The sequence below is a fragment of the Oryx dammah genome, unplaced genomic scaffold (genome assembly GCF_014754425.2).
Source record: "Oryx dammah isolate SB20612 unplaced genomic scaffold, SCBI_Odam_1.1 HiC_scaffold_28, whole genome shotgun sequence".
NCBI lineage: Eukaryota > Metazoa > Chordata > Mammalia > Artiodactyla > Bovidae > Oryx > Oryx dammah.
The window spans coordinates 41,581,926-41,593,986 of NW_024070212.1; the positions used below are offsets into that span (position 1 = coordinate 41,581,926).

The window sequence follows — 12,061 nt, forward strand, 5'->3', positions numbered from 1 at the left end:
TGGGAATGGGGCAAATTTCCAGGGATTAATCATCACCACAGCCAAGAATAACTGACCAGGAAAGAATGATCTCCAGTTTTTTTAAGAAAGTTGTCTGCTCATTAGGTAATGTTAAAATGGGACAAAGATGGAAAGCTTTTAAACATTCCAGCTTTAATATTTAATTTTAAATATTCCATGAAGTATGCAGCCATCACAGAAGTCTGTATTAGCTGGTAGATAGCCTAGCATTTAAAAAAAAAAAATCACTGCCTTTCGACAGAGTGGTTTTATGTCTAATGAACCTATCAATAAAAAGTGGGTCTTGTTTTTTGTATACCTTTATATTTATTTTAGTAGTTCATTTTAATATATATATTTTAAAATACTTACAATGAATTAGGTTTTTTTTTAATCTGTTTTTTAAAAAATCAAAGACAGACTGGGAACCATCACTCTTGTTGTTACAACATGCCCCACATTCAGCCTGCTCCCTCTTTGACCTCACCTCCCTTCTCTCACCCAGCCCTTCCACTGCAGCTGCCTTGCTGATTCTGCTGGTCCTCCACTGCTCCAGCCAAGCTTCCCTTCTGTCTTTCCAGGTGTCCAGATGGCTAGCTTCCCCCATGCCTACACTGAGGACACCTTCCTGGTGAAGCTTTCCCTGCCTGCCTGTCCAAAAAAAAAATGCACCTTCTCCCCTATTCCCACCTCCTGCCTACAATCTCTGTCTCTGTTCCAAAGTGCTTTACTTCTTTCCTTTGCACTTTTCGCTATTTAACACTATATAATAAAATGTTCGCCCCAAGAGGGTGAGGATTGTTATTTGTTTTATTCATTGCCTTTTCCCCAGAGTCTAGAAAGTACCTGGTACATAGTAGGTACTCGGTGAATAGCTGTTAAATAATTGAGAAATCTGAAATGAAATTTACCGTACATGTAGAAATTATACGGGGGACAGGAAATACCCTGGAGAAGCTGAAAGCTTGAAGCACACACTCACAAAGATGAGGGTAGGAGTCAGCATTTTCAAAAGTTACGTGGGATGCCCACTTCTTCTCTGTTACAGGGAGGGAGATTTGCCTAATCTTTCAGCATTGCTATTGCTAGAGCTTACTTTGTGCAAGTGAAGGCTGACTCTGTTATTTTCCTTATTTGTAGGCCCTTCCCCGATTTAACGAGAAAGGGGAAGTCTGTAAGGCCCAGATAATGAACGTGAGCTGGTCAGCTGATCACAGAATTATCGATGGTGCTACAATGTCACGCTTCTCTAATTTGTGGAAATCCTACTTAGAAAACCCAGCTTTTATGCTACTAGATCTGAAATGAAGATTGATCAGACATCCTTGAACTTTCTGAGCTTCCAAAGAACGCGTGGAGCCCAGCTGTGCAGCACACGTTCCTCATTGCAGTTTGTATTGTAAATGACTTGTAACGTATGTTTATGGTTCCGAGGCACGAAGGGGATCAACTATTCTGTTAGGCTTTTACTGAAAAGGAATAATGGTGTACTAGTTCTCCCAGGGCTGTCACATTTTATAGGTCACAGTATGACTTCTTAATATGGTGCTGAGGCCTTTGTGTCCGTGGATTGAAACTGGCAGGAACAACACAGTGAATATTACTGAGAGACAGACAGTCACATACAGTATTTGCCCTATTTTTTCCTCTCTCTTTTAAAATTTTATTTTAAACTGACTCTTAATGAAACTTAGAGAGTGTCATTATACTTAGTTGGGAAAGGAATTTATATGCAAATATATTTTCTATTTCCCCACAATAAAGCAAATTATTTTATAAAGTAAGTGCAATTATATTTACCTTTTAAGATATCCAGGAGTCTGTTGTTCTGTAGCTATTATCATCTGTAAATGTCTTATTTGTATAAAGTAATGTCTTTTAAAAGTGAAAATTATAAGCTAATCTTAAAATGTCCAATTATAGTTTTGTAACCTATAAGGCCATTGAAAGTATTTGTTTAAAGTGGATAAACTTTTAGAATTTTGGTAATGTTTTAGTGTTTTATTGGGAGAAATGTCACTCTTACAACCTTGCTTCAATGTGAGGAAGGTACTTGAAATGTACCAGTCACTGACATTGTCTTACATTCAGAAATCCATTGCCTTTTAATTTTATTTTTATACTTTCTTGGTCTTCAGCTAAAAAGGATAGACTAAGAAATTACAGTCTGTTCCGTTTTCCATATCCTGAGAAGGAATTTGAATTAGGGGAGAGAGAAGATTAATGGGTAATTATGGACATTAAAATAAAATAATAAATTTTGCACAGAAATAAAGGTATCCTCATGATCATTTTTTTAGAAGCCCACTTGAATCAGAAAGTCAGGTTGTTTCTGATATTGTCTAAGTGAATCCTGTTGTTCAAGTGAAGTTTTGTGACAGAAAAGTTGTTTTAATGTCTTTTTGATTTTTTTCAAAATGGAAATCATGTGTAAATTAGAAAATAACGGATCTAATGAATGTTATTCTTTTTAAAATTCAGATAATATCAAGAGTTGCAAAGAAAATAAAATCATCCATAATCCTACCACTATTAACAGTTAGATCAAGGTATCTGTATACATAGCTGTTCTTTTTATGAAAATGAGATTGTGCTGGATCTATTATTTTGTAATTTGATTTTTAATTTAACATTATATTATCAGTCAATAAATGATTCCATATTATAATCCTTTTAAATGGCTGCATAGTATTCCATTATTTACATTTGTTATACGTCTAAATATTAACTGTATGCTAACGGTGGTGCTAAGCAGTGGTTATACAATGCCTATCCTCATGTTTCTTGCCTTCACTGGGTTTACAGTCCAAGAGGGAGACAGATACTTAATAATCATAAAAATCAGGATGAATTAACCTCTAAGGAAGAGAAAACAGAGTGCTATGAGAGCATCTGGTAGAGGTTATTGATCTCATCTGGGAAACTCAGGAGGGGGTGTACCGTAAGTTAACCAGTTCTGTATTGATGGCATTTATAGAACTTTAAGTGAAGAAAGGCATAATCAGTAAAAATTTCTTCTTCACTTAGGAAATGTGGAAACTAGGAGAACAGGAGTCTTGAAGTGAATATGTAACGCATGCTCAGTCACTTCAGCGGTGTCCGACTCTTTGTGACCCATGGACTGTAGCCTGCCAGGCTCCTCGGTCCATGGGATTCTCTGGGCAAGAATGCTGGAGTGGGTAGCCATTCCCTTCTTCATGGGACCTTCTCAACCCAGAGATCAAACCTGCGTCTCCTACACTGCAAGTGGATTCTTTACCGCTGAGCCATCAGGGAAGCCTGAGTATGTAATATGTTCCCCTAATAGTCCAGCATCATTGGCTTAGAATAAATATTTGAGCTACCTATTGTATCACAAATCCCTGCCATTACCACCTTCTCTCTTGTCTCATCCTCTGAGAATTCGGTCAAGGATTGGCTTCCCATTGTGTGTGTGACCTTTAAGATAAGAGGATCCCCTAGAAGGGAGGAGGGGGCCAGGGGCACAGTCCTAGCAGCAGTGCTGATCCACGGGGCTCCACTCATCATAGGGTGGGAGTTAGGTAGAACAGGGCCTTGACCATTTTCCTAAAGGTTGAAATTTAAGGGGAGAATTCTGGAGATTCAAGTTCTTCACTAGCATGTTGGGCGGTTTGGAGGTACAAGATGTCCATGGGGGAGAAGCCAAAGTTATTGGCCCCAAATTAGTGTTGGGGGTGCCCAACAAGAAAATCAAGGTTCCATTCATTATGTAGCGCATTCCACTGATTCTGAAAAAGAAGCACAATAAGGAAGGAAAATTTGCAGGACAGAAGCTCAAGTGGTATTAATTTTCATTTTAGAGATCAAAATGTACCAAATCCTGAAACATTCCAAGAAGTGGTTATGTAGGAAGAGGAGAGCCCAAAGGCCTTTTTCAGCATTTCTTGTGGCTTCCAGTCAAAGCGGGTCCCAAAGATCACTTGATGGGTTTCTTGGCTGATTTCTAAGTAAACTACAGTCTAAGAAATTCGATGGCACCCGCTTAGCACTATCCTGCGGCACTAAAAGTATAAAACCTTCCCTTGAAGTCTTCAGAATTCTTCAACATTCATCCTGTAAACGATTAACTACCTTGCACACACTGATTACTGAATATATATTCAGTTCCAGGCCCTGGGATAGACATTATGGATAAAGATGGAGAAGATAGATGGTGTTTCTCCCCTCACAGCAAGAGCTCTGGCTGGCGATTAATGTCTTCACCAGAAGCGGGTCTGTGCCAGTAACACGGAGAAGAGCAGTGTTTCCAGAGTTGAGTTGTATTTTTGGTCAGTTCTTAGTGGTGGTTCTGTTCCTTCCCTATAAACTTTTCTCACCAAGATTGGATCATTGTGTCTCCTTAACACAGTAGCCATGCCTCATCAGTTCTGCCTCACAAACCATACAACATAATTGTAAGATAGTGACTCTATCCTTAGGCCACACAGGCCATTCATGCTCTTCAGAAAGTTATAGTTTGGGGGACTTCCCTGGTGGTCCAGTGGCTAAGACTCCAACCTCCCCGATGCAGGGGACAGGGTTCAATCCCTGGTCCGGGAACTAGATCTCACAGGCCACAATGAATAATTTTCATTCCACAACTAAAGATCCTGTGCGTTGCAACTAAGACCCAGTGCAGCCAAATAAATAATTTTTTTTAAAGGTTGCTTTTCATGAGGCAAGCAGCATAGGGGACACCTACATGACCCTAGACATTCATTTAGGAGCAATATGTGAGAGTTGTACCATCTGAGCATTGTATTTTCAGAGCATATAAAATAGCTTCTGATTAAAGTACCATCAGTGAGTCATCTAGCCTCTATACTCACCTCATATTGATAGAGAGGGGAAAATTGAGCAAAATTCAAGACAATAATTATGATGGTGTCAGGCATCATTAATGCTCTACATATATTAATTAATTTCATCCCTCCAGCAATACTATGTGCGTGCTAAGTCACTTCAGTCATGTCTGACTCTTTGTGACCCTACAGACCTTAGCCCCAGGCTTCTCTGTCCATAGGATTCTCCAGGCAAGAATACTGGAGTGGGTTGCCATGCCCTCCTCCAGGGGATCTTCCTGATCTAAGGATCAAACCCAAGTTTCCTGTGGCCCCTGCACTGCAGGCGGATTCTTCACCACTGAGCCACCAGGGAAGCATCAGCTAACTACAATGATTTCCCCTGTTTGAAAGATGAGGAAACAGTGTTTTTGTACTTAAATGTGCATGGATTAACATGCTCTAAAAGTGTAACACACTAATGAGTATATGCCACTTCATGTTCCGAATGCCAGGCGGTCCATGATTTTATGCTGTTTGAGCAACTGTGGGCTTCCCTGGTGGCTCAGAGAGTAAAGCGTCTGCCTGCAATGCGGGAGACCCGAGTCTGATCCCTGGGTCGGGAAGATCCCCTGGAGAAGGAAATGGCAACCGCCTCCAGTACTCTTGCCTGGAAAATCCCATGGACAGAGAAGCCTGTTAGGCTACAGTCCATGGGGTCACAAAGAGTTGGACACAACTGAGCAACTTCACTTCACAGAGCAATTGGTATTATTAGGCTAAAAGGAAGAAAGTTTGTCTTAGGGGTTTTAGCAGCTTGAAATGCTGCCCAAAGGCCTTATGTGCTTCTGGTACTGAAAGGAAGGGGTTTGGGGCATTAGGAATTCTCTGTAGCAGTTTATTAGAGGGGCCTGGCAGGGCTACAGCCCATGGGATTGCAAAGAGCCGATATGACTGAGCAACTGAGCACACACACTTTGGCCCTTTGTGGTCTTAAGGTCCCATCACAATGAATAAGTCCCATTCCCTGAAAACAACATACAGTTTATTTTCCATGCCTTGGCTCGGCTTATTTCTCCACGAAAAGAAAATCCAGAACAAAAGTGACTTCCTCTTTTAGACCTCCTCTGACTGTGCCTCCCTAGGTCTGAATCGCTATCTCTTTTCTTCTCTCTCTCCTCACAACCCCAGCAGGACTCATTCAGTGATGTGGCTGGATGAGTTCATCTGTCTTCACTGCTGAACTGTGAACCCTCTCAAAGGCTCAGTTGGTCTGGTACTCAGTATATGCTGGTTGACTTAAAAAGAAATCTGTGTCCTGGATGAGATTATGTTTCTTTATGAAGTCCTAATGTAGCGGAAAGATCACCAATGACCCAGAAAAGTATAATGTGAAGCAACCATGGCTGCAAAGTGACTCTTGTATCTATGGCATGGCTCTGAATGTCTTGCTACAAGAAGTATCTAGAGGAAAATGAATCTGTTCAAATCTTATAATTGGTAAGGAGGCATTTGTTTAAAATTTTTGTGTTGTATGTTTATTTCATAGTTCATTGCAATTCCTCATTTAATCAGGAAGTTTAGTGCTTTCAAGCTCATTTTAAATTTTATAAAACTTCGATCAGCATTTTGCTATTTAAAATGCCTTTTTACAAATAATTCACGCATGCCACTATGAAGTGAAGTGAAAGTTGCTCAGTCATGTCCGACTCTTTGCGATCCTGTGGACTATACAGTCCCTGGAATTCTCCAGGCCAGAATACTGGAGTGGGTAGCCTTTTCCTTCTCCAGGGGATCTTCCCAACCCAGGGAATGAACCCAGGTCTCCCACATTGGAGGCAGATTCTTTACCAGCTGAGCCACAAAGGGAAGCCCGTATGTCACTATACCATGTGATTAAATCAGTAAATCAGTAAGTCAATAAACTAGGTAGTTTCTCCTTTTTGACACAGTAAATGCGTCTATAGCGTAGGTAATGTTTTCCCATATAAATAATGTTGGGAAACTTGGCTGTGTTATTTCCTGCTTGACATTAGATAAATCATTACTTTGTCTAATCATATGCCACTATACCATGTGATTAAACAAAGCAATGATTTATCTAATGTCAAGCAGGAAATAATATAGCCAAGTTTCCCAACATTATTTATATGGGAATTACTGATTTACTGATTTATGCCCTGCCACTTTCAGAAAAAAATTTAAGAAAATAACTGTGTCCATAGTCATAATCACCACATTTGAGAACATTATGGTTATCATTGTGGTATTGTCATTCATAGCTACCTTTATGAAACATTTTAAATTAAGCATATTAATACACTATTTTATGTAATCCTAACAACGACCTTACATAATGTCACCCTTTCACTTTAATGATGAGGAAGCAAAATCTCAGAAAGGATAACTTGCCCATGTCCCCATAGTAAGTGGCGGAGAGCGGGGACACAAGCAAACCTGTCTTCAAAATCAAGCTCTTTTTTTTCTCCCCAGTTTTATTTTATGATTGGGCTTACATACACCATGAAATGATTACCACAGTAAGTTTAGTGAGCATCCATCATTTCATAAGGCAAAGTCAGTCTCTTAAGTACTTCATCCTACTTCTGCCCAACCCACTATGATTAATGCTGTGGAGTATACTCTCCCAGTTCCCTAAATTGGTATTTAAGCAAAGTCATTCCATTAAATTGGCTGTTTTCTGAGCTGCCCAGGACAAGGGAAAATGGAAGAAAATCTACGGATCTCAATTATCCTAGAAAAAAAATGTCCCTGTAATTTTACTTTAACATTGTGGTATAGAGCAAATCTGACACCAGAAGAGGTTTCTGTCTCCAGAGTGTGTGTTAGTCACTCAGCCATGTTTCCTCTTCAGATAGAAAAAGGGAGGGAGGAGACCCATGTAATGTTTACTATGCACCAGGAGCCATGCTCAACTCTGTCTGTGTCTCAGTCTTCATAATAGCACTTCACAGAAAGTATATCAGAAGTAGGTTTGGCTGTACTTAAGAGGGACCCCAGAAATGATGGCTTAAGCAACAAGAAAATTCTTCTCTCTCTCTAAGGCCCTTAGCTGGAATGGTGTCTCTTCCCTGTTAAGTCTGTATAGATGCGGACTTCTTCCAGTTTTCTGGCCTGCCATTCCTTTGTCATACTTGTCTTCAACTGTCCAGAACAGTCCTTCGGCCATCACATCTACATTCCACACAGCAGGATGGAGGAGAAAGAGAAGTTATCTCTTAGGCAAGATTCCTAGAAACAGCTCTGGACACCACCCTTACATCCCACTGACTATTAACTTTTAGTCATAGGGCCACAGCTAGCTGCAAGGGAGGCTGGGAAATAAGTGGCTTTATGCTTAGCTAAGTATTATGTTACTACAGGTGAAGATAATGGATATTAGGGGACAATTGCCAGATTGTGTCATAGAAGATGTTTTCTTCATTTCAGGTTAGAGAAAACTACAAATCGTAAAGTGATGTCATATACTAAAGTGCAAGCTGGTGCTCAACCCAGGTAAGTCTGCTTGCTGCTGCATTGTACTCTCTTAAACAGCACAAGTGCTCTGGCTTAGGTTAATCAACAACAGAGATTAACAGGTGGGTTGAAACATTACCAGATGAAATGCTCTTTCTCCTGACCTTTGCTCCACACTTAATTCCATTTTGATCAATCAGTGTCTTCCTTGTATCCAGAACTAGTTAACATTCCCTTGGCACACTGAAGTGAAGTCGTTCAGTCATGTCTGACTCTTTGCGACCCCATGGACTCTAGTCTACCAGGCTCCTTCATCCATGGGATTTTCCAGGCAAGAGTACTGGAGTGGGTTGCCATTTCCTTCTCCAGGGGATCTTTCCAACCCAGGGATCTTTCCAACCCTGGGTCTCCTGCATCACAGGCAGACTCTTTACCATCCTTTGGCACACTAGTTAAGATTAATTTCCAGTTCTTCGTGGTGAAATTATTGGAGACTCAGAACTCTCTAAATTTAAAAAAATTGTATTGTTGATAAATGTGGAAGTTCAGTGTTGAATGTCCATAGAACCATTTCCTTTTCCTTCTGGGCACACAGTTATATATTTACAGCTTAGCGTGCAGACAGATAGGGCCATGCGATTATTTCTAGCCATTAGAATATGAGTAGAGATGATGTAGACCATTTCCAAATGTGGCCCATTAAACCTCCCAAGAGCTCCTCCATCTTCTCTTTCCTTCCTCTCTACAGCCCTGAAGCCTGCATGTTGGAAATGACAGACATACAAGGTGGGAAGCACCAATACTTCCAAATGACTAGGTGGAGCAAGGGCTTCCCTCGTAGCTCAGCTGGTAAAGAATCTGCCTGCAATGCAGGAGATCCCAGCTCAATTCCTGGGTCAGGAAGATCCCCTGGAGAAAGGATAGGCCACCCACTTAGTATTCTTGAGCTTCCCTGGTGGCTCAAGATGGTAAAATATCTGCCTGTAATGTAGGAGAGCTGGGTTCGATCCTGGGGTTGGGAGGATCCCCTGGAGGAGGGCATGGCAACCCACTTCAGGATTCTTGCCTGGAGAATCCCCACGGACAGAGGAGCCTGGTAGCCTACAGTTCACGAGGTAACAAAGAGTAGGACATGACTAAGCACAGAACGGGTGGAGAAGCCCCCATCACCCCATATTCTGGCACTAATTGGTTTACATGTCCAGTTCAGTCGCTCAGTCGTGCCCGACTCTTTGCGACCCTATGGACTGCAGCACACCAGGTTTCCCTGTCCATCATCAATTCCCAGAGCTTGCTCAAACTCATGTCCATTGAGCCCTTGATGCCATCCAACCATCTTGTCCTCTATTGTCCCCTTTTCCTCCTGCCTTCAATCTTTGCCTGCCTCAGGGTCTTTTCAAATGAGTCAGCTCTTAACGTCAGGTGGCCAAAGTATTGGAGCTTCAGCCCCAACATTAGTCCTTCCAATGTATATTCTAGACTGATTTCCTTTAGGAGGGACTGGTTGAAAATAAACTTGTATTGTTTGAAGACCCTTATTTTGAGACTAATCTCAAAACAATACTCTAAGCTGTCCAGTGCACTACCCACCAGCCAAATATGACTATTTAAGTTTTAATTATTATGGCTATTGTGCAATTGAGATGTGACTAGTATCGGACTTTATTTTTGGGGGCTCCAAAATCACCACAGATGGTGACTGCAGCCATGAAATTAAAAGACACTTACTCCTTGGAAGAAAAGTTATGACCAACCTAGATAAGCATATTCAAAAGCAGAGACATTACTCTGCCAACTAAGGTCCATCTAGTCAAGGCGATGGTTTTTCCAGTAGTCATGTATGGATGTAAGAGTTGGACTGTGAAGAAGGCTGAGCACCAAAGAATCCATGCTTTTGAACTGTGGTGTTGGAGAAGACTCTTGAGAGTCCCTTGGACTGCAAGGAGATCCAACCAGTCCATTCTGAAGGAGATCAACCCTGGGATTTCTTTGGAAGGAATGATGCTAAAGCTGAAAGTCCAGTACTTTGGCCACCTCATGCGAAGAGTTGACTCATTGGAAAAGACTTTGATGCTGGGAGGGATTGTGGGCAGGAGGAGAAGGGGACGACAGAGGATGAGATGGCTGGATGGCATCACTGACTCGATGGACATGAATCTGAGTGAACTCCGGGAGTTGGTGATGGACAGGGAGGCCTGGCGTGCTGCAATTCATGGGGTCGCCGAGTCGGACACGACTGGGCTCTCCCCAGTGTCTACTGAACTGAACTGAACTGAGTATAACTGAGAAGCTGATTTTAATTTTATTTAACTTTTAATAAATTTAAAGAGCCACCTGTGGCTAGTGGCTACCATATTGGACATTGTAGGTACAGAAAATGTCCATCATCACAGAAAATTCTGTTGGATAGGGCTGCTCTAATTAATAAAGTAAACTTATCGAGAAAACTTATTTTTAAAATAAACTCCCCTCCCAACCAAAACAAAAACAAACAGAAAACCTCTCTACCTCTTGAATAGCTAATTTCCCTCTGTCTAAAAGAAGACTCAGGGAATTCCCTAGTGGTCCATATGGTTAAGACTGTGAACTCTTATTGCTAAGGGCCTGGGTTTAATCCCTGGTTGGGGAACTAAAGTCCCAGAAAAAGTGACTTGAAACACTTCTTTCTTGCATTGTTACCTCTACCTGCCATTGCAGGGACAAGCTTCCCATTCTGCTCCTTCCTGCCTTTGCCTCACTGGAGTTCAATTAATTAGGATGAACCAGTGAACTTGAACTCCTTGCAGTCTGACTTTCTTCCCCACTACTTGCCTGCAATCATGGTGTGCTTGGCAAGAGGTCCAGCCACATCTCTCTCCCCAGTGTCTACTAAATAGTTCTCTCTGGATCCACCTTTCTCCTAAGCTCGTTTTCACTCTTTAGCAACTCAAGGTCACCACACGTTTCAGCGACATCTCACCAGTCAGACCAGGTCACCTCTGAACTATTTATGCTGAACCTGAGATGGGTCACGTTACCACTGTTGTCCCATCAAAATAACCGCAGGCTCTTTCATATGACAGAAGGCATTCCTATGTAGGCAAATACTGAAGGTAACATGAATCTTTGTGCTCAAGCTCAGAATTAAAGAAAAATAAATTCATTAGGAGGCATTCCCAGTCCTGAGCAGAAGGGCTCTAACCACGAGCTAATTTGTATTCAAGTCAGAGAACTCTCTGCCAGCTTGCTAAAACTGAGCAGAAGAATTTGGAGACAGTCCAGAGGAGAGCCACAGAAACAGCCAAAGCATGACAAGAGTAATTGCAGTCCTATTAGAAAGAGGCCATCTATATCAGGCTTTTACTGAGCACCATGTGGAATGTTACAAGGCGAAGCATGGGGGACAGCTGCTGTGGATCCTAATGAGACGGCAGAAGAAATGAGAACAGGTGGGAGATCAAGAATTAAGTTTGAGTTAGGGGGAAAGTCAGGGCGGTTAAAGATAGGCTTACCTTCATCTCAGCTGAGGAGGGGGCAACTTCCCCCCTCAGGACGCACAGGGTTCCTGCCTACCCGCATTCCCGGGGAGCCATCTGACAGGGTTAAACTTGCAGTTAACTATGTAACTTGAAGTTTGCTGCAAGAAGCTTCTAAATATGTGGTGCCAAGTGAAAGTTGCTCAGTCATGTACAACTCTTTCTGACCCCATTGACTATACAGTTGCTCAGTCATGTCCAACTCTGCGAATCCACACAGTCCATGGAATTCTCTAGGCCAGAATACTGGAGTGGGTAAACTTTCCCTTCTCCAGGGGATCCTCCCAA

General features: G+C 41.8%; 2 protein-coding genes across 2 annotated transcripts in view; one reads left to right on the forward strand and one right to left on the reverse strand.

The window, feature by feature from the left end:
• The window catches only part of DBT (dihydrolipoamide branched chain transacylase E2), a 41,737-nt gene extending 39,059 nt beyond the window's left edge, over positions 1-2,678 (forward strand). The window contains exon 11 of the mRNA XM_040232223.1: positions 1,141-2,678. Within this exon, the coding sequence (XP_040088157.1) occupies positions 1,141-1,308 (168 nt within the window). The 3' untranslated portion in view covers positions 1,309-2,678. The remainder of the gene's footprint in view (positions 1-1,140) is intronic.
• Positions 1-11,838, reverse strand: part of RTCA (RNA 3'-terminal phosphate cyclase) — an 84,804-nt gene extending 72,966 nt beyond the window's left edge. Inside the window, exon 1 of the mRNA XM_040232225.1 lies at positions 11,750-11,838. Coding sequence (XP_040088159.1) covers positions 11,750-11,755 — 6 coding nt within the window. The 5' untranslated portion in view covers positions 11,756-11,838. The remainder of the gene's footprint in view (positions 1-11,749) is intronic.
• Between the last annotated feature and the right edge of the window lie 223 nt (positions 11,839-12,061).